Raw genomic sequence first — 23,996 nt, 5'->3', positions numbered from 1 at the left:
TGACAACCACTCTTCTACTTTCTGACTCCTCTAGATAGCTCATGTAAGTGGAAGCATCCAGTATTTTCTCGCTCTCCTCTCCCTTTTGTGACTGGCTTATATCAGTTAGCATAATGCCCTCAAAGTTCATCCATGTTGTAGCATGCATCAGAATTTCCTTCCTGTTTAAGGCTGAAGAAAATTCCATTGTATGTGTGTACCACATTTTTATCCATTTTTTGCGTTCATCCATTGATGGACTTTGGGTTACTTCCACCTTTTGGCTATTGTGAATAAAGCTGCTATGAACGTGGGTGTACATATGATCATGACAATGGCTTTAACAAAGCTTTAAATAAAATGCTGCAGAAGTACCAAGAAGTGGCAACTCAAGCTTTAAGGGAAAGCTTCCCGTGTCCTTTCAGCTCGATGAAGGAGATTTTATGCAAGAAGTGGCATTCCATACAACAGAGGAAATAGCATGTTCAAAGTCATGGAGATGTAAAAGGAAAAAAATTTAAATTCAGTATCACCAGGGAACTCCCTGGTGGTCCAGCGGTTAGGACTCCATGCTTTCACCTGTGGAGGGCTGGGTTCAATCCCTGGTCGGGGAACTAAGATCCTGCAAGCCGCACAGCGCAGACAAAAAAAAAAAAGTTCATTATCACCAAAGGTGGCAGGTGACGAAGTCAGTGCTGACTATTCCAAGTGCAGGTGGGATTTTGTCTAAATGTTGATCAATTTTCTTTGTAATCTTTTAAAATCTCGTTTCATTTCCTGAGTGCTTTAGATTCATGCTGTTTCATGGTGGATTTTTAAAAAGACCTAATGTGACCCCGCCATTCACAGGAGGAAATAAAACACAAAGAGGCTTACAATGACATATCTCAAATTCCTACTGTTGAGAGGCAGGGCTTGAACCCTAACCCACACCCAGGGTTTTCTCCATTGTCACCAGCAGAACTTCACCAGGTCTCATCATCCATTCTCAGCCTTTTAGAGTTAGAAGACTAGGGAAAAGAGTGGTGTGCTTAATTCTGTAAAGATCAGAAAGTCCCCTGCATTAATGCAGTGCTTATCGTTTCCAAAGTACTTTCACGAGCACCATCTCCAGATGCTGTTACCATGTGTCTTCTCTGCCACACAGCTCACTTTTGTTGAGCAAGAACACTGTTGTTCTAGTTCCAACAGTTTCTCTCACACTGTTCTCTAATAAAAAGTCTGTGATGTTTCAACAATCCCAAGTCCCAAAAGTGAGCACAACTAAATTGGAAACAGATACACTATGAATGCAGGAACACTATATTTATTAAGTCAATAATTCATTTTTAGCAATACAAGTACAGAATATATCACAATGCCGATTACAAACATACTTAGTATGGTTTAATGGTTACAAATAATGGTGGGCACTACAAGTTTGTGATAAGGATGACATGAAAGGTCATTCTGACACAATGAAGAATTAACTGCCTTTAAAAAATCTATCAATGACCTTAGGTATTTCTATAGAAATTACTGTGGCACTAGTAGTGGGGATTTTCATGTAAAGAATTGACAGTGATTTGCTTTTGTTTCATTAAGAGATTTTTGAGTCTATTAAACTAAAATCCCCTGTTGCTTAGTAAAGTATAAAAATAGTACTGACCTGGTAATATTTAATAAAACATAGCATTCATTCACATCATAAAAGTGGAACTAAATTGAAAAGTTTTAGTTACCATGGCAACATATCTTCCCATAAAAGAAATCTACAGAAATGAGCAATGTTACACAAATGGTACCTGCAAAGTTAGTGATCCAACACTTGTGCATCACAAACCAAGTTTTCTAGATACCTATATATAGCATATATTTTTAATCTGAAATTTTACTTTTGAAAAAAAATGTGCACTTCAAAAAACTCACTAAGGCCACTCATGCTATAGATGCCTAGGACTGTAATTAAAGAATAGCATTATTGTAAAAAATGCCAAAGCACACTCCTTCAGATCACCAACAGGGTAAAACCAGTTTTCTGCCTAAAACATTCCTGAGATCTGTGGACAATACAACTACTAGTGTTCAAGCTGGAGATTAATTCAAATGTCAGATAAAAAAAGGAATTTTCTAGCAAGAACTGAGGTCCTCCAAAGCCAAGAGGTGAAATATACATGTTAATTCCTAAAGCAAAAATAAAACTCTTAAAAACGTTTTTACTTATAAATAAGTATTTTTCCAGTAGTAACTTTGCCATCCAGAAAAAGAACAGTTTGGAAGCAGCAAGGCTACAAATTCAGGGGAAAAAAACCAACAAAACTGAGTAGCAGTTAATACAGGTATCCTCTGCCTTCTGAAAGTTCACTTTATGCTACTTTGCTTTTATGAAAGACCTACATTAGCACCTGTTTTTGCTAACCGAAAAAAATCCAAAAGGATCTTCACTCTTACGAAAAAAGGTGAAAAGCAAAATTAGCATGCAGCGCTTGTTTTGCAGACAGCTGTTATAGAGGCAGTGGCACCCTGAGCGAGAGTGGCACTGCCAAGCTCCTCCCCTAGAACTACGCTCAGTATCTCAGCTTCAAGCCACAAGTGTGCGAGTTTCTGTGCATTATCTCAATTTATTTTGTGCATCCATTAGCAAGACATGTCCTAAGGTAACTGCCTCTCTGCTGTTCACCTGTTTTGGCTTAAAGAGGTTTCACGGGAACGCTCTCCTTTTGGATAGCGGTGAAAGCCTCTACCTGCTACTCAGCAAACCATTCTTTCAATCTGTAAAGTATGGCCAAAAGCTTCAATCATGTTGTAGGCATGTGCTTACTGTGCAGCATGCTGTCTGCACTATAAGGCACAGCCAGATGGCACTCTCATTATTTATGACTGCAGCCGCCGGACCTGGTTTTCACAATATTATGAACCCTTCTCTAACAGGCTAAGAACAAAGGTCTTTGTCAAATCTTTCATTTTCACAAGTGAAAGCACACCTGTGTGGGGATTACCCCAAAGCAATAATGAGTTCATTTTTTGCTGAACAGAGACAAAATTTGATGATAATAAGGGTCTTGATGCTTCGGGCAAAGTCAGCTTTGGGGACCCATAAAAATTATGGTCTAAAAAACCCAACTGGCTCTCCTAAACTGAACGTAGGAGTGACCGACCACCTGTGTGGCTCACGAATGTTACAGGGCTCCCTGATGCACCCAACTTGAGTAGCACCAAACTTTAGCAAAAAGACTGGGTAAGAGAGAAAAAATGAAAGCCAGGAAAGGATGAGACCAAAGGCCCCTTATTTAATATTACTTTGCTGAACTTCCAGAAAAATCTTTTAAGTTGGTCTAGGATTTCTGACACACAACCCCACCATATATAAAAAGTTTGTTCAAGCAACTGGCGATTGTGAGGTAATTTTATTCTTTGCTTTGAGATTTTTTCTAACCCCAAAAATCATGATGATATTTACCTCCCTAACTTATCCTAAACATCCCTACTGAAAGGATAAATTCCACACTTAAAAATTATTAGGGTATTATTCTTCATTAAAACCAGAAATAATAGCACATTAAATTATATCACTAACAGAAACTGGCAATCTCTCTTCTCAACCTAGAGTGTCTGCATTAAGTCAAAGTATATGGATTTACAGAAAACTACATTAAAGCCGTGGCAATAAGGGGGAACTACCAATAATGACTTTTTTTTTTTAAGAAAAACTGGCAGCCGTTTAATATTATCACCCTGTGATCCTAGGCTTCTAAATATCGTGTTGCTTTATCACTGAGTGAGCTAAGCTGAGTTCAGACTGAATTAGAGAAGATGAGGCCTTAAGTCATTTGCTTGATTTTATCCTAGGAAATGCTATATGTGCACAAAACCAAAAATATAGATTAAAAAAAAACTTCATATGAAAACATAAGTTTCAAAATATTTATTGAAAAACAATTTACCATGACATTCCTATACCACAAACATACCACAGGACTCTAAATAACCAACAAAAGTATACAAAGCCTATCCTTAAAGTATCTTTGGAGGTATTAAATATATAGGCCCATGAGGATAGAGCTGAGTAACTTAAAAATGTTAGTCCTTGGTCACACAGACTATTTGGTAATTAATAAAGAGGTGCCTCTTGGCATTAGATTGTAATAAACTGGAAGGGGGAGGTGCAGGTGTGCCAATGTACTCTTTTCAAAATTAAAAATAATTCAATTTGAGGATTAAACCCAGGTTTCAAAATCACATGGCTATAATCTTAGGGTCTGGGCTTGCTTCATCTCTTTAGGTACCTCCCCTAGTCAATGCCCACTTGGGGACTTAAAAACACCGGCTCATAACTAACAAGACGGCAAATTACAGTTTTAAACAAGGTTGTATTTAGGAAGTCCAAAAAAGTGTTTAAAATCAAATTTATCTGAAATCTCCAATTACTTTTTCTGTAGTCAATGTGGTGGACAGTTTAGATATTTTCCCCCTCCCACCCCAACATGCCTGTTAAAAGAAAACCAAAATTCAGCACACATCCACTCACCCACAGACCACTCCCAGCATTAGCCAGGAGCAACATCTCTAACAGCCAAGTCATGAACCCCTGAAAATAGGGGGGAAAAACCCTGATTCTTAACTATAGAGGCACCAAATAGGCCACTATAATAAGAACTGAGGTAACAGCAAAAGACCTTTTTTGTTTCTTGGATTGCTACATGTCACAACTTCTCAAATTTGAAGATTACCTCAACATTAAATAACCTGACTGGCTTAAAAAAAAAAATCAAAACCCAATAAACAGAAAGACAAGTTAGTGAAATAGATAAATCATTAGGGGAATCTTTCCACTTGATTCTTGAATTGCAAATAAAATGACCTAGTTGCACTATTATTTACCATAAACACGAAGGATTTCTAAGACGACTTGCTGTTTTTCGGAATTCATTTTTCCATTAATCCCCATAAACCACACAGTAACCTATAATTCCCATCTGGACATGAGCTATTTCATGACTCGGAGCCAATATACTTGCTAACTGTGTTGCTTATTAGGGTAACATTTAAAATGAGGGAGATGGCTGCAGCAGATATTTATAGACTTGCTTCTGGCATTGCCATCTGTGTACCTTGACTAAAATATGCCACTGAAATTGCCAAATTTCCCTAGTTTGGTGTCTATTACATGAATATAACTTTTGCATGATCACTTTTCATTATACATCTAAATGAAATCATTCTACTGATAAAAGTATAGGCAGGGGCTAAAATAGAATCTAAAGCTTCTGGTCCAAATAACCCCTTTCTACATTAGGCTGGTCCTTTTCAGATCCTCCTGGTCCTGTTAGCAAACGCTATCAGAGCATCTTGCATTTTTGTACCCCAAAAAAACACAACAAAACCAAAACAACCAAAGAGTTAGAACTGCTGGTTTATCAGCTTTCCCGTTACTTACAGATCAACACTGGTCCAGTTCAGATGAATCTGACAGTCCTTCCCTTGTAATAGAGCTCTGGAGTGGTTGTATCCACTTCTCTGGGTAAGGTAGTCAAACCTAAGTCTGGATGTCCCTCTTCTATTAGTACTTGTGTTAACTTTTCTATACTGCATATAAAGATTTTCCCCATAAAATTTCTTTACAATACAGTATTGAATACCTCCTCAAGGAAGAATTATATGTTAAAAAGTTGTTAAAATCATCCTTACATAATAAGAATGCAACTCTTTTAAACTCTTAAATAGTTTTATTTAGGGGTTCTTTTTTTCTTTCAGGCTTTCTGCAAAATGAATTATTTTTTAAAAAGAAAAAAAAATTGCTGTTGTTTGTTCTACTAGGTTGAAAATATGGGCCAGATTACTTACACATGCGGTACATGCTGAATATAACTGAATATATGCTTATTCCTATGGACACTCTGCAAGATAGGGATCACCCAAATAGGGTCAATGGACTGGACCAGTGTTTCAATGCAAATTCCAGCCCCGAAAAAACAACATGATTTTGATTTCACAGTATGAATTCCCTGGAATCTGGGAAAAGGTAAATTAGTTAACTGAGGTCCTCCCTCAGCAGCTCGGTCCCTCAACATTCTGAGAAATCAGGAAGGACTGCACCACTTCTTCAGTGGACTGGGGGCTGGTGTTGACATCTTCAAGAGCATCGGTCACTGAATACTGCCGATCTCGCAGCCGGTTCCAGTTAGACAGAACATTGTGATATTCAAACACTTTCTCGTAATTTCCAACGGAGTTGTAAAGTTTAATGAGACCTCGGTAATCATATTCTAGTCCACTGTAGCCTTCACCAAAAAGTTTCTTCCCTGAAAGTAAACAGAAAAAGAAAGAAAACTCAAATAAATAATGAAATAACAAGTAGTTTCCACAACACAAGCTCAGTTCTTTAAAATAAGGTGGCTTCATTTTATTCCCTTAAAAGGAATAGATTCAATTCTTTTATCAGCATTCACCAACATGGTCCTAACCATAATCTACCTCTAGGACTTAAAAGAGATCTAAAGAATGGCAGCACCTTCAACAGTAGAAAAATACATATGCACAAGGCTATTTATTACAGCATTGTTTATAAGTGCGAAATATTAGAAACAAATGAAGATTTGTTTCAATCTACTATGGAACATCCACTCAACTATGGAACATCCATTCAAGGCATACTATGCAGCTATAACAGAGGAGGGAGCTCCCTGAACTGACATGGAGTCATTTATAGGGTATACTGTTGAGTTAAAAAAAAAAGCAAAGTACAAAAAAGTGCCAAGAGTTTGCCACCTTTCATGTATAAAAGGGAAAATAAAATATTTATGTATCTGAACATTTGTGCAAAAAGATACACAGAAAATATGGGACTTCCAGGATTGAGCAAGGTAATATATTATGGATATATGTATGTGAGCAATCTCACATACATGGATATATGATTTATTGGCAAAGGTAGCACAGCAGAGGGGAAAGGACAGTCCTTTGAGAAAATGGTCCTGGTCAACTGTATATCCATATGGAGGAAAAAAAAGAGGGGGGGGGGATTTGATCGCTACCTTACACCATAAACAAAAATCAATTTCAGGACTGTGGATCTAAATGTGAATGGTAAAATAAAGTTTCCAGAAGATAATCTTCCAAAAGAGTATCTCCATGACTTTGGGGTAGGAAAAGATTTCCTAAACAGAATATAAAAAGTGTTAACCATAAAAGAAAAGAGCAATATTTGATTACATTAAAATCTAAGAACTTCTGGTCTTTGAAAGGCACCATTAAGAAATAAGAAGTAGGGACTTTCCTGGTGGCGCAGCGGGTTAAGACTCCATGCTCCCAATGCAGGGGGCCCGGGTAGGGAACTATATCCCACATGCATGCTGCAACCAAGAGTTCGCACGTGGACTTCCCTGGTGGTGCTTTGGTTAAGAATCCGCCTGCCAATGTAGGGGACATGGGTTCAAGCCCTGGTCCGGGAAGATCCCACATGCTGCAGAGCAACTTAGCCCATGCACAACTACTGAGCCTGCGCTCTAGAGCCCGCGAGCCACAACTACGGAAGCCCATGTGCCTACAGCACATGCTCTGCAACAAGAGAAGCCACCTCGATGAGAAGCCCGTGCACCGCAATAGGGAGGGAGGGAGGAAGGAAGAAGCAGTAGAGAGTTATCTGCAACACATTTAACCAACAGATACATCCAAAGTATATAAAGAACTTCTATAAACCAATAAGAAAATGACAGACAAGTCAATATAAAAATGGGGAAGAGTTTTAATAGGCACAACATTCAGATGATGACCACAGTATCTTATTTTGTAATTGGGCTAAACTGAAAACAATTCAAATGTTCCAAATATCCATTAACAGTAGAATGGATTAAATAATGATATACTAATCCAATACAATATTACACAGCACTGGAAATTAACAAGCAACAGTGATATGAACAACACAGATGTATCTCACAATTGATGTCCACCAAAAGAATCCAGGCATATAAAAATATACATTGTATGATTTCATTTATATCAAGTTAAAAAACAGGTAAACTGGGTCTATGTTAAAATCAGAAGAAGGGAGAGGATGGGCTGGGGGTAGTGTTTACACAAATATTTAAAAATAACCACTTTTGCCTTTACTTGACACTCTACTGTCATATTTCTTACTAGTGGCTTCAACATCAATAAATAATCTTTAGCAAAATGTTTCAGATGATTTTTGAGTGGTTCCTGGATATCCTTAGCAGCTCTAAACTCATTTAAGTCTTAATAATAACACTTCCCTATACAACATATAAGACATGTTGATCTCTAATCAATTGACTAAGAAAATTTTAAAGTAACATACCAATTGCTATAGATCGCAAATAAAGTTTCTCAGCATTTTCATACTGATTCATGTCATAATTATATAAAGAAGCCAGATGTCCCACTGAAAGGGCTACTTCATAATCTTCTTGACCAAGAAGTTGCTCTTTAATCTGAATTGCTTTGATGTGCATTTCTTCCGCTTCCTGAAAAACAATTAAGGTGTATTAACTATTAGATTATACTTTTTCTTATGTCAACAATTCTTACCCCATGAGTAAGATTCTTCTAAATGCCAAAGACGTCTTATGGATGGCATAAGGTAATCTGATCAGAGAACACACTATATTCTTCCAAAAGTTGCCTACGGGAAGCCTTACTGGTTTGAGGAAGCTGTGCACATAAGCTGACGAAAGTAATAGTGTCCTATACCAAAATGACAAAAAAAAACCTGTCCTTGTAATAAAAAACTGTTAGAAGAAATTAACATCAAAATATTCTAAAATGAAAATTTCTTCTTTCAGTTAATACACTCTAAAATTTAACTGAACCTTGTTAAGAAACTCTACACTATAGTATGTTATTTTACATAGAAGTACACTTTATTTTTTGGAGTCTTGACAATTTTTATTCCAACAAACCAAATTCAGGTTAATTGAGGAATGTGTAAACTGATTTTTAGATAAAAATGAATGCCTTAAGCAGCAACTCTCATCCCTTCCTTATTGTGACCCTGTAATGGACAATAAGAATCTATGACCGAAAATTCTAAAAGGAACTAAATTCAGTAAATTTTTATCACTACAATTAATAACACTTGCAATATCTTATATTTCTTGCATACCTATTATGTGGCAGGCATTCTGCTAAGTGCTGTACTTAAACTACTAGCTAAGAGCTATGTTTTAAGTCTAACTATAATAACTGTTTTAGCCTTTATGGTTTGATATATTTATTTTTCTAGGGTCTGTATTTTTGAATTTTATTTATATTTTGACTGTCTTTTTAAAAAATTTATTTTTATTTATTTATGAATTTTGGCTGCGCTGGGCCTTCGTTGCTGCGCGCGGGCTTTCTCTAGTTGAGGCGAGAGGGGGCTACTCTTCATTGTAGTGTGCGGGCTTCTCATTGCAGTGGCCGCTCCTGTTGCGGAGCATGGGCTCTAGGCGCGCAGGCTTCAGTAGTTGTGGCTCACGGGCTTAGCTGCTCCGCGGCATGTGGGATTTTCCCAGACCAGGGCTCGAACCCGCGTCCCCTGCATTGGCAGGTGGATTCTTAACCACTGCACCACCAGGGAAGCCCCTGTCGTTTTATACTAGCCATTTTCTCAATTCTTATGTGAAATAATGTAGGAGTATAATAAATGTATGCCTTATTATTTAAGATTACTAAAGAAGCATTATTTAAGATTTACTTATTATTTAAGATTATACTTTATTACCTAAGATTATTTAGAGAGAGAAAAATATCGTAAAATGTGCTTCTAACCTTAAATTTTCTCATTGACTGATAAAGTCTTCCAAGGTTTCCATAGTGTTTTGCAGTCTGTACATTAAATTCCCCAAAAGCTTTTTTAGCTAGCTGGAGTGAAGACAGGTGCAAATCATGAGCTTCTTGAAGCAACCTCTGTTCAGTTTCTTTATTATGACAGTCAATTGCAATCTCCTCTAAAATAAGTGCTGAATAAGAAGGCAATAAAATTAGTGCATTTCCAAACCATGTATCAAAGCTAATCAGAACATAAAATTTAAAACTAAATTTTACAGATGTCAGTTGTATATACGCTTATGGTTTAGAACCATAAACCATATCCCATGCCACAGAACTGGTAAAGATGAAAGTATTCCATTTTAATGAAAAAATACACTTTTGGTCATTCTATTTTGCACAGTATAATGAATTTCAAATTTAAGAAAAACAATGGTATACAACAAATTATTTTGTAGAATTACTCTCTATTTTACCAGACCTGTTATGCTTTGCTGATGTGAATTTGTTGTTTAAGCAAATACAAGGAAGACAAGAATAAAGAGGCAAATTTTTTTAAGTTGTGAAAAAAGTTGTCAAGGAGTACCTAAGCACTGCTGAAAATTTTGAAACCACACTTCGTAAATTATATAACCTTTAACCAAATACAACTAAAAGAACTGGTTTCCTCCTAACTCACTTGACCAATCAAACCAGTCAAGAAGATAATTTAACTTCAAAGTCCCATTCAAGACCCTCAAATTCCATTTAAAGTCTTAAAAACACATATTCTTTTACCAGGCAATTTTATTTCTAGGAAAATTGTCCATGTGCACAAAAGTAAAAAGAGATTTAGTTCACTGTAGCATTTTTAAAGAACAAAAGGTTAAAAAACAATTTAAAGGTCCAGTAAGACAGGTGAGGTTAAGAACATTAGAAAAAAAGATATACACCTACAGGTACTGAAATGGGAAAATGTTGATAATATATTAATTGAACAAAGCAGATTATAGAACTAAAAAAAATTATTCACTCATTTCAGCATTTGAAGAAAGAAAAGTTTAAATGAATATTCACCAAAATGTTGATTCTGGATCGATGATATTTCAGGTAACTTAATTTTTTCTCTTTTCTAATTTTTGACATTAATTGTGTATTACTTGCATGACTTTAAAAATGCAAACCTAGAGGGGAGGTAAAACCCAGTTCCAGAATTAAGGTAAAAGTTATCCAACATGCATGGAATTACCACATGGGTGACCCAATCATGTTGGCAAAATGAAAGCTTTGGTAGTGATTTGCAGAAGAGTTAATAAGAAAAGAAGAAAGTGGTATGTGGTAAGAGCCTTACAACATTAAGGGTAACCTGATATGAAACTGAGTTTCAGAGGCTTGCATGATAAAACTGAGGGTATGAGAAAAACCCATCTTCAGTTTCCTACCCTTGTCACTGCACAGTAATTTGTGATTCTTCCATCCTCTCCTCAAAAGAAAGGACTGACTGAATGAATGAGTGAAAGGAAAGAGAGGAAGGAAGGTAGGAAAAGGTAAAGAAAGAGGCAAAAGAAATGTATTCTGGCCTATTAACAATGTTATATGAGAGATGTGAACAACCTTTCATTATGAACCACTGTAAATTCTTAGAGTTGTAGGCAAATACTTTAGATCAGTGAATTGGCTATTTTAGTAATATGCAGTCTAATCCTGAGGAAATAAACAAATACCCCTATTTTATACCATATACCATCGATTTTAAAGTTATCAGAGAGTAGACATCTATTATAATTGACAGCGAAAGAAATCTTAAAGAAAAACATACATACACGTGTGTATATATATATATATATATATATATATATATATATATGTATATATATATATGAGACTAGATTACAAAGGGTACCTTTCACCCTCTTTGAAGAAGCCAAAAGAAGATGATCTTCAGGTAGGATGTGGGTAATGATACCAATAGCTCTTTCGGCATGAAATCTGCAATACAGATAGATATACTCTGGCATTTCTTTTAAGTTACAAATAATTTAAGCATTTAAAAAAATCACAATTTATAATACTGAATTTCTAAAACTATCTGTGGAAAAGGACCAGTTTTTTTTTTGTTTTAAAGTTCCAATCTTTTGTAGACTGAACTTTTAAACAGCCAGTGGATTCCCATCTCCCTCAGAATCAACTGTGAAGTTGCTATCACAGCCTATAAGGCTCAATATAATATGATCTTTCACTGGGCTACCTCTCTGACCTCATCTCCTCCCATTCTCAGAAACAATCCCCTCTTTTCCTTCCAGGCGCACAGGAACTGCAGTTGTCTGAACACGTAAAGCACGTGCTCACCTATGACTCTTGCACTCGCTTTACTGTCTCTCTGTAATGGCTTTCCCCTGAATATCCACATGGCTCACCCACACTGAAGTTTTTCCAGACCAGCCCATACAAAAGACCCTAAAAAATCTACCATCACTCTTTAAACTCTTAGCTTACTTTATTCTCCTTCATAGCATGTATTCTCACCTGACATGTTTGGTTATTTGTTCATGGCCCATCTCGTCAAACAGAAAGCAAGCTGTTTGTCTATTTTATCTGCCAGATAATCTCAAACAACTCCACGCCTTCTATTCCCAGCTTCCAGGTAATCATTAGTTTTCTCAGATCTGTCTTCCAGTTCATTGTCTCTTTAGTTGTGTCTAATCTGCTGTTTAACTTGTCTACTGAGTTTTAATGTCAATGACTATTTTCCAATTCCAGCTATTATAATGTTTTTTATTATAAAAGTGCTTATTAAGACAATTCATACCAACACAATTCACCCATTTAAAGTGTACAATTGAAGGTTTTTAGTATATTACAGAGTTATGTACCCATCACAATTAATTTCAGAATATTTTCATCACCTCAGAAAGAAACCTTGTGCCCTTTAGGAGTCATTTCGTTTTCCTCCAACTCCACCAGCCCTAGGCAACCACCAACTTACTTTCTGTTTCTACTTGTTTGCCTGTATCTAGATAGTTCATATAAATGAAATTATACAATATGTGGTCCTTTGTAACTGGCTGCTTTCACTTAGCACAATGTTTTAAAGGTTCATTCATGCTGTAGGATGTATCAGTTGTTTTATTTTTTTAATTGAAATATAGTTGATTTACAATGTTGTGTTAGTTTCAGGTGTATGGCCAAGTGATTCAGTTATACATACATATATATTTTTTTTTTCAGATTCCTTTTCCCTTATAGGTTATTACAAAATACTGAGTATAGTTCCCTCAGTTGTTTTATTTTTAAATCTGCCTTTTTCCCTTCATTTTCCCTCCAAAATATTACTGATTCCTTCTTTTATATCAGTGCCAGCACATTTTTTTCTGTAAAGGGCCATATAGTAAATATCTCAGATTATGCGGCTACACTCTGTCCCAACTACTCAACTCTGCTGTTACAGCATAAAAGCAACCACAGACGATACATGAGTGCATGAGCACTGCTATGTTCCAATAAACCTTTATTTTGCCTTCAGGCCATAGTTTGCCAACCCGTTTTATATCTTTAAACATTTAAGAAACCTTACTTTATAGTATCAGCCATAAAGTTCTGTTAACTGATATTTTTAGTGTTCTAATCTTGATCATTATGTCTGCTGACTCACCCATGGGGGAAATGTTCCCTTATTTAAATATTTTTTATGATGAGTTCATCTCAGGAACAGCTAGATCTATGGGAAGTCTGTATGGCTTGGACGGAAGGTTAATTATTTCCAAGAGTTTTGCATTTTCTCCTGAAAAGCATCCCAGGAGAACTAGCAGTCCCAAAGTGCTTCTTAATGTTTTCCTCAGTTTGGGGGTTCCTGCATGCATGATGCCCAAACACAACGTAGACATCTATAAATTATAAATTCCCCTGTGAGGTTCCTTTTTTTTTTCAACTGAGGGCCCAACTTAAGTTGGACAAATTTCCATGTCACCTCTCTTGCCAGTGGGCAGTTTTTTCCCCTAGTCTACTCTTTCTCCGAGGGTGTAGCCTTGATCTTGGCTTCATGTGAGGGTTTCACTTCTAAGCCACAGCTTCCTATGGGCTAAATGCCTTGTCTCTTAAACCCAGGATTGCTGTTCAACCAAGGTTACAGAAACTTCTAAGCCTTCTAAGCCTTTCCACCCCAGAACACTCATACTGTAGTTCATGCCTACCCTTTTTGGATTTTAGTCCATTACTGGCCCTTGGGGATTTCTTCTCTATCTTACAAGCTCCGTTATGTATTTAAAAAGATGATTGTTACATTATTCAGTATTTCTGCATGTTATGAGCAAGTTTTTAGGTTAAGTCTGTCATTTAACCAGACACTACTGTATTAGTCAAAGAAAAATTACTGAAGGAGACACTTAAAAAATAAGTCATATTCTATATGGAGATCTATGTCTCAACGTTAAACCACATAAGATCTAAACAAATGGCTTATAAATTGATATGATTTTAAATGACTTCAAGAACATTTTAGGTATCTTGTTCAAGTTCCAGGAGGACAAATTTAATCCATAAGATACACTGAAAAGTATTGCATTAGGAAAAAACAAAACAAAATATAGCAACAGTAGTTAATCCCTCACTGAAAAGGAAAGTGGAACTTACAGTGCATTGTCAAATTTCCCAGAGCTATACTGGTGAACATATGAAGAATAAGCCAAGTCTTCATGAGCTGTTGCTACATGGATATTTTTGCCACCAAACACCGACTGCCGAATGTCAAGGGCTGCCTGAAAGAGTCATGAGAATAACTGGTAATACTGTGAATCCTTAAAAGACACTACCCAGTTAAATTAAGCATCCTAGTAATTTAAATATAGATTCTATATACTCAATCCCATCAGTTTTGAAAAAAGTCCTGCTGTATTTAAATCACAACAGAACATAAAATTCACCTACAGCCTGATTTTCTAAAGAGTTAAGTTTGACTTAAAAGGCAATGGCTTAATAATAAAATCATTCACATGTCTTAGGAATTACATTAGTGTTTTTCTCTATGTCCTCTTCGGAAGTAAACTATAAAATCAAGGATACCTTGTCCAGAGTGATGGCATAACACATCATTTTCCTGAGACTGACTGAGATAAGGCCTAAAATAATTGCTATCAAGCCTCCTTGCTACTACAAAGGCAGCTATAATGATATGAGCTAAATCAACAACAAAGACAAGCCATCATCTCGGTAAATGAAAAATGGAAAACTACTCTTAAATACTGACCCACAACACCCGAACTTTTTTCCTGGATGATACTAATTCCTAAAACATTAAGTTTTAAGCCTTCTAGGTATTATTTAGTAAAATAATGGAGTACCATATATGAGGAAGGGCTCAGAAAGAGTTATTTTTAGACAGTGGTTTGTACATCACAAATTACAGGTCAGCAAGTCAATTTAGGTTGAAAGAAAAAAAGTATAACTATTAACATACCTGATAAATTGCAACAGACTGACAGATGTTATCTACATTGAGTAAGTAGAACCCATAATCTAGCAGTGTATCAGAATATTTTGGGTGTTTGGATCCAAAATGATCCCTATAAAAAGATACAAAACTATTAGGATATAAAGTAGAAAGAAACAATTTGAAATGGTATTTTTAATAACAATCACCTACCGTGCCAAATACACTGCATGCTTAATTAACTGTTCTGCCTTCTTAAATTCACGTTTTACAACACAAGCCTAAAGATAAAGTGAAAAATTGTTAAATAACTCTGAAACAGTTAATTAGTGTGTTGAAACAAGTATGGCTTATGTTGATATAGTCAAACTATAATGGTTGAAAAAAGCATCTTCAAACATAAATAGAATGATTCTATTTGTAATTTATTTCCTTCCAAGTATTTGAAAACTCCATTATAAACAGATCTGTACATATCCTGGGAAATTACAAAACTTAAAATTTTGATAGTCATGCCCAGAACAAACCTGTTATAACAAAGTTACCTTAAAAAGCTGGTACATTCCCATCCTTACATATTATTAAAACAGAGGCGGGGAGGGTTCACCGTATTATTTTCTAAGGTACTTATTTATATCCCCGTTCTACAGTGGCTTACAACTATTTTGTAGTTTTCCATCTAATAACTTTTAAATGCACAGAATTCCAAGTATTCCTATTACTTCTTAAAATATTTTGATTCATGAGACAGCCAGTCGTCTTTAACTGTAAATATTATTTACATACAGAAATGTAAATCTTGCATATATATTAAGCTGTCTTTATATTAAATGTATATTCAATGTTTTAAATTAATTAAAAACATATTAATGTCTCTTCTAGCTCTAATAATAACCTGAATATTTATGCTGTTTACTTGCTCTAAAATGACTTATTTCATAAATTTCACAGAAATCTTAAAACTCTTCTAAATCTATAATTTTAGAATAATTCTTCTAATTGAAATTTCCATAAGTAAAACCAACCAAAATGGAATATTCAAAACTGAAAAACCTCTGGGTAGAAAGAGTATGTCTGAAAAGTACATCAATGCTTCAAAGCCTCAGTGTACCAAAGCAGCAATTTTTAAATATTACTAAATGGCTTCAAAGACTTAATGCATTTTTTTTTACAGAGTAAGAAGAAACTAGAGTAAAAATCAAATAAGTATTGCCTACCAAGTCAAGAAAAAAAAGCTATCACACTGTGACACTGCCAATACTGTGACTAAAAGATTTAATACCAGGCTATTTTTTAGGAGAAAAGTGACGAAAGCCCATACAACCATGACATAAGGAATTCAGGTTGCTGTAAAGGTTTAAGAAAGAAGCCGGACCTCTAAAACTGAGCAGAGAAACTTAGAAAATAGACTTTGTTATGCATGAGTATGCAATACCTGATTTGTTAAATAGTAGGTTAATTTACACAAATTTAAAGCTTACTAATCCTATAATCCATTTAATAATTTCAACTTTATATTCACCTTAGAAGCTTGTCTTAAAACATCCACCACGACTTTGACTGGTAAGCCTGTTGTGATTTCTTTCATTGCCTCAATGCACCATTTGTATGCCTAAAAAATATTTACAGAAGAGCAAAACCTGTGATATATCAAATTGACAATATTTAATGAAGTGATTATGAATTTTTCCTGCAGCTTACAAGTACTTGAATAAGAACACATATAAAATATTTACACTTAAAATTTTCTCTCAGAGGCTGAGTCTTCTTGAAAGTGTAAGTTTGTTACATTTTTCTTTGGATATGTGACACATATTCAGGAAATCAGAGGCATGTTCTTTGTGGCCCAGAAGCCTTTGCACATACCGTTCCCTCTGCCTTAAAATACATTCCCCTCCGCCCTCCGACCCCTTAAACCACTTAAGTTGTCCTTCAGGTTTCAGCCCTAGGCTAGGTTTCCTGTACTTTCCTTCCCCTACTGTAACACTTAGTATTTTGTATCTTAATTGCTTGTTTAGTTGAGTGCTTACTTTGTGCCAATAATTGTTCTAAGCACTTTATGTGCACTAACACACACATTTAATTGACACAACACCCCTTTGAGATATGTACTATTATTATAGGAAAATGAGGTGCAGAGAGGTTAAGTACTAGGCAATGTGCTGGCACATAGGTATCTACTGGGGAGCACAACAGAAAATGTCCTTCGTCTCCTAGTGCTTAGTGGGGAAAGAAAGCAAAATAAATTACTTTATAGATAGAAAGAACTGCTTCAAAGAAACAAAATAATATTATGAAGGGATCACAAAAAATGTGGGGAAAACAAATTGAAAATATTAGAAAGTAAACATTTGTTTTCCTCTGTAAGCTTCCATCTCTTCCATTCCACCTAAAAGATGTAGCTATTCAGAAGCAATTTTGATACAAAAAGGAAATATATGAGATTTAGGCCAAAAAATCTGATTTGTTTGTAAAATACTAAATAAGCTGATTTTGTTCCAGAATAAGAAGGTAAAATCTGTGGTAAGTTGTAAGTAATACTGCTTTTAAATATTTACTGCCCCTCTTCGGGGAAAGATAAAGTTCCCTTCCACATTAAAGACGAGAATGGTTATGTGAGTTCCTTTAGCCAAAATATTAATTAAAATATAAGCAGAGGTGAAACATGGCATTTCTGGGAGAAAGCTCTAAGAACCAGTAATCCCTTCCCCATAATGCTTCTGCCTCTGCTCAAGGCTGGTAATGTTCTAGATACAGGCTGTTCCACAATGCAGGGTTTTGATCAAAGTATAGATGGGATGTTAAGCAGAGCCACAGAGATCCCAAGATGGGATGTAGCATGAGCAAGATATAAACTTTTATTATTCCAAGTCAGTGCTGTTTGGAGGTTGATACTACCTTAGCAAAACCTAGCCTACATGGACTAATAACAGAATATGGTGATAATTCATCAAACTATTGATATATCCTCAAGATTTGTGTACTTTTCTTTCTGTAGATACAACGACAAATTTATAAACTATCAAGATTATCCAAGAAACATCTATAGACTTAAATATTCCTCATGAATGTGCGAGTTGCAAAGATCATGAATAAGACACAGTACGACACCCCAATTCAAATGTTCAGAAAGAAAATAACCGTCAATTAAATAGTAACTGCCTAGTAAAGAAAGTGGAAACTGGTGGGACTTCCCTGGTGGTCCAGTGGGTAAGACTCTGCCCTCCCAATGCAGGAGCCCTGGGTTCGATCCCTGGATGGGGAACTAGATCCCACATGAGGCAACTATGAGCCCGCATGCCGCAACTAAACACGCCGCAGCGAGGATCCTGAGTGCCGCAATGAAGACCCAGTGCAGCCAAAATAAGTAAATAAATAAAAATAAATATTAAAAAAAGAAAGAAAGAAAATGGAAACTGGTGAATAAAAAGTACTTTTCTTCCACTGAATACATCGGTGAGTCTGGACATATTAAGGTGGGTCTGGAGCTGAGTACATGAGTAAAAAAATGGCAAGACATGACTCACTTTACAGAACAGAAAGAAGGATGCAGGGCAGTATGAAAAACGAGGATGAAAAGAAACAATGAAAGGGGAAACGGAGATGGCCAAGATGAGGAGGACACATGTAGAGAGATAAAAAGATGGTGGGGCACCTGAAGAATTTTTTTTTTCTTTTGGGTGTACCATGCGGCTTGTGGGATCTTAGCTCCTCAATCAGGGACTGAACCCGGGGCCCCGGCAATGAAAGCACTGAGTCCTAACCACTGGACCTCCAGGAAATTCCTAGAAGAACTTTTAAGGTAGGCATTTCTAATACTTGAACTGTTGCTGTTTACTTCATTCTCATTTCTAGTAAAGGCTATCCACACAAAGGCCCTCTGTGAATGGGGTTCTTTGTTTTTGATGTGTGGAAATCATAGAAAGGGGCCAAATTCTATATCTGGGTCAATAAGCTATGGAATAGTCTGCATAAAAGGGGCGGCAAAATAATCCATCGACAGAACGAGTTCAGCAGACACAGGAATTCAGCATCAAAAATAACCGAAGAACTTACATAAACCTCCTGAGAAAATGACGGCATACTGATAAGGATTTTAGATTTTAACACATACACTTAATGACTTAAAAAAGTTTCCCCCCAACTTTACTGACATATAACTGACAAATAAAAACTGTATATATTTAAGGTGTTCATGATGACTTGATAGACATATACACTGTGAAATGATTATCACAATCTAATTAACACATCCATCACCTCACACTGTTACTTTTGTGTGTGATGAGCACACTTAAGATCTACTCTTAGCAAATTTCAAATACACAATACAGTATTAACTATAGTCACCACACTGTACGTTAGATCCTCAGAACTTACTCATCTTATAATGAATTGTTAAGCTTTCAAAAATAGTTAATGTAAACAATGAGGCATGCCTGTTAGAACAGCAAAAATCTAAAACACTGACAACACCAAATGCTAGCAAGGATATGGAGCAACAGGAGCTCTCATTCATCACTGGTGGGATGTACACTGGTACAGACAGTTTGGCAGCTCCTTAAAAAACGTATACTCTCACCATACGATTCAACAAATGCATTCCCTGATGATACCTCTTAGATATTAAAAGCAGGATGATCCTAGCACTGGGATTGTAAACATCACTTCACAATTATTCTAGAATTCTCCAGTTTCACTTCTAATGGTGACTTTCTTTTAAATATGGAACATACACGTATTTATATTACAGGGTAAAAATTGAGATAGGGATAATTTTAAAATATGAAAGCTAAATAACAGCTATCTGACAGCATAAAGTAATTATGATATTCTTCCATAAATAAAGGAGTTAAGCTTACACAGCTCACTTCTCAACTATGTATTCATTAGCTCCAAAGCCTTAATTTAACAGTATAAAGCCAAGAATGAGGCTATCTTTCTCATAATGAAGAGACAGAAGCAAAACAATGCAATAAAGTATAAATAAAATCTAGGTTCCCACTGAAATGAATGCCTTCAAGTTATGAGAATTCACCCAGAGCTACACATCCAATTAAAAAGCACCTATTAAAGGTTCATTTAACAGAGCATGCCCTCAAAATAATTTATGCAGAGATACATTTGGTCAAATTAAAAACAAAAACAGGCTCTAAACTGTATATGTATGTTTAAAATCCATCTCACAGAATAATCCTTTTGCCTAATTTAAAATATTCCATTACAAATGTATATTGCTCTAAGTAAACCTAGTATGTCAAAATGAGATCTATTAAAACAAATATGACATTATATGATGTATCTTTTGTTTTATAGATACTTACTGGTCACAGTGAAACGTTCTTCAAAACACTCACCTCATCATAGTGACTTTTTGCAAATAGGAGTGCACACAGTTCTCCATAGAGTGCAGCTCTGTTTGCTTGCTGGCCATGTTTTGAGAGTTTATCCATGTATGTCTGAGCTAACTTAAATGTTTCTTCACCCAAATGATATTTGCAATTTCCATTTCGCACATGAAGCAATCTGCAGAAGCACAAATAACATTACTCTATTTCTGATAGCTATTTCCAGCATGGGAGAACTGATAACCTCTTACTGATCACTATGCAGCACCCAAATGAGTTAAGGTCGCGAGACAGAAGAAATGAGGCAGCACTGGAAAACAACCATCCGGCTGAAGCTGGGACCAACTAATGCACAGAAAAAAGTATATGCTCGTTCCAGAAAGCTACCTATGGTTATCTCATCCAACTTTGATTCCTTATCTTCTCTAAGTATTTTGTGTATTTGTGACTTACCATGTGCTACATCTATCACTTAATTCTTTGTGTTCCAAATCCCAAAGTAATGCAGTTTCATTATAAAAAATTTGGAAAACAATGAAGACAATAAAAATCAACATGAAATTCTATTACCTACCATTACTTTCCATTCTTTTTTTTAGTATATTCGTGCAACCCTTGATCAGTTACCACTCATTTTATGTTGCTTCATAAAAGTTGTTTTTACTTATCTTTCCAGTAAGATAAGTTCACTGAAAATAGTGGTACTGCCAGTTCTTTCTTTTATAACCTTTATCCTCTATGGTGGAAAAATACAGAATTCTTTACACAAAGTATCTGTAAAACCATGCTATCTAGTTGTTGTTGGTTTTTTAAAAAATATTTATTTATTTAGGCTGCACTGGGTCTTAGTTGTGGCACGTAGGATCTTTAGTTGCGGCATGCGGACTCTTAGTTGCGTCATATGAACTCATAGTTACAGCATGCATGTGGGATCTAGTTCCCCAACCAGGGATCGAACCCGGACACCCCGAACTGGAAGTGCAGAATGTTACCCACTGGACCACCAGGGAAGTCCCAAAACCATGCTACCTAGTGATATGTAAGAGTAGTAAAATGCTTTAGGTCAGAATGAGGTCAAGATAGCAACAGACTATACATCTGTACAGACCATACAAGACAGGAGAACAGAGTGAGGACTGGACATATATTTATGTATCTATTATAATGTTGGCTAAAACATTATGTCCATATATCATGCTAAACATTATGTCCATATATCATGACAATTTTCTGAAAATGCTCAGCCCTGAGATGGAACAAAATATAAACATAATTTAAAAGAAAACCAAGTATTAAAAAAAGAAAACCAAGTATGAAGAGGTTAGGAAGCATTCTTCAGGAGTATTAAATAAAACCCAGATACTTAAAATCTAATTTTTGTATCTATTCCAAAAATATTAACAGATCAATGATCCAAGATGAGAAACATTCTTAACAATCTTCTGATGTCTATCATTCCGTTGTACAGTGAGAAAAAAGAGAGTACTTTTAATTTCCTTTTTTAAAAATTGAAGTCCAGCTGATTTACAATGTTGTGTTAAATACTGCTGTACAGCAAAGTGACTCTGTTATACATATATACATATATATATATATATATATATATACACATTCTTTTTCATACCCTTTTCCATTATGGTTTAATCACAGGATACTGAATATAGTTCCCTGTGCTATACAGTAAGACCTGTTGTTTATCCATTCTATATATACCAGTTTGCATCTGCTAATCACAAACTCCCAATCCATCCCTCTCCCGCTCCCCTCCCCCCTTGGCAGCCACCAGTCTATTCTAAAAGAGAGTAATTTTAAATTATCAGTACTATTCAATAAGGTGGCAAATATTACACAACGCCACTGTGTATCCTCCCAAAACTCACAATACAGTTACCTGCTTTTAGAAAAGACTAAAGCCCTCAAATAAAATAATACAGTATTGAAGTTAATAAAAAGTTCTGGGGACTTCCCTGGTGGCCCAGTGATTAAGAATCAGACTTCCAATGCAGGGGACGTGGTCTCGATCCGTGGTTGGGGAACTAAGACCCCACATGCCACAGGGCAACTAAGCCCGCACGCCACAACTACTGAGCCTGAGCACTCTGGAGCCCGAGTACCACAACCAGAGAGCCTGCACACCACAACTACTGAGCCCACACGTCACAACCAGAGAAGCCCACACACCGCAATGAAGACCCAGTGCGGCCAGAAACAATCTGAATGGAGTATCTTTCATATTACAAAATTTCAACTTAAAGAAGAAATAAATATAATTATCAGGCAACTCTAGAACAGTGAGTTGATTAGATTTATATTTTAAAGCAGAAATATAAAAGTAGAAAAAATATGTTTTGTATACAGGCAACTTTTCATGCTAAAGTAAGTATACTCATACAGAATAAAGAGACAATATCACTTGACAGTCAAATTGCTGATCTAATGACCAAGCAGTCTGCAATGATCCCTGTCACTATGAAAAAAAAGTGAAATTTAGTAAAATATTATAGTAAAAAGAAATATATACTTCAGATGATAAAGTTTTCAGAGACTCTCATAGTCAAGTATTGACTGAACACCTATATGTGCCAGTCATTTCTATTTCTCTAGGTGCAAGGGATATAGTGGTAAACAGGAGAGAAAGAATCCATGACCATAAGAAGCTTCATTCTAATAACGGAGGCACTATACAATGGGGGAAAGACAGCCTCTTCAATAAATGGTGTTGAGAAAACTGGACAGCTACATGCAAAAGAATCAAACTGGACTACTTGCTTATATCATAAAAAATAAGTTCAAAATGGATTAAAGGCTTAAGTGTTAAGTCTTGAAACCATAAAACTTCTAGAAGAAAACATAGGTAGTAAGCTCTCTGACATCAGTCTTAGTAATTTTTTTTTTGAATATATCTCCTCAGGCAAGGGAAACAAAATCAAAAGTAAACAAATGGGACCACATCAAACTACAAAGCTTTTGCACAGCAAGGAAAACTATCAAAAACCCAAAAAGGCCACCTACTGAATGGGAGAGGATACTTGCAAACAATATATCTGGTAAGGGGTTAATATCCAAAATATACAAAGAACCCATAAAACTCAACATCAACAAAACAAACAACCCCATTAAAAAATGGGCAAAGATCCTGGGTATTTACCCAAAGAAAACAAAAACACTAATTAGAAAAGATATACGCACCCCTATGCTCATTGCAGCATTATTTACAACAGCCAAATTACGGACCCTACCTAAGTGCCCATCAACAGATAATGGATAAAGAAGATGTGATATATATACACGATGGAATATTAGCCATAAAAAAGAATGAAACCTTGCCATCTATGACAACATGGATGGAACCAGAGGGTATTATGCCAAGTGAAATAAGTCAGACAGAGAAAGACGAATACTGTATGACTTCACTTATAGGTGGAATCTAAAAAACAAAACAAATGAACATAACAAAACAGAAACAGAGTTACAGACAAAGAGAATGAACAGGTGGTTACCAGAGGGGAAGCGGGTAG

General features: G+C 35.9%; 1 protein-coding gene across 1 annotated transcript in view; it reads right to left on the bottom strand.

Moving 5' to 3' along the window:
* Positions 1-1,265: 1,265 nt before the first annotated feature.
* The window catches only part of APPBP2 (amyloid beta precursor protein binding protein 2), a 70,300-nt gene continuing 47,569 nt past the window's right edge, over positions 1,266-23,996 (bottom strand). The window contains exons 5-13 of the mRNA XM_024757609.1: positions 20,488-20,656; positions 16,653-16,742; positions 15,344-15,411; positions 15,158-15,263; positions 14,335-14,459; positions 11,609-11,694; positions 9,727-9,917; positions 8,279-8,444; positions 1,266-6,260 (exon numbers count right to left, since the gene is read on the bottom strand). Of these exons, the coding sequence (XP_024613377.1) occupies positions 6,007-6,260; positions 8,279-8,444; positions 9,727-9,917; positions 11,609-11,694; positions 14,335-14,459; positions 15,158-15,263; positions 15,344-15,411; positions 16,653-16,742; positions 20,488-20,656 (1,255 nt within the window). The 3' untranslated portion in view covers positions 1,266-6,006. The remainder of the gene's footprint in view (positions 6,261-8,278; positions 8,445-9,726; positions 9,918-11,608; positions 11,695-14,334; positions 14,460-15,157; positions 15,264-15,343; positions 15,412-16,652; positions 16,743-20,487; positions 20,657-23,996) is intronic.

The sequence above is a fragment of the Neophocaena asiaeorientalis genome, unplaced genomic scaffold (assembly GCF_003031525.2).
Source record: "Neophocaena asiaeorientalis asiaeorientalis breed wild unplaced genomic scaffold, Neophocaena_asiaeorientalis_V1.1 scaffold327, whole genome shotgun sequence".
Lineage (NCBI taxonomy): Eukaryota > Metazoa > Chordata > Mammalia > Artiodactyla > Phocoenidae > Neophocaena > Neophocaena asiaeorientalis.
Note: the sequence above shows the minus strand (reverse complement) of the source record. Positions and strands in the feature narration are given on the sequence as shown.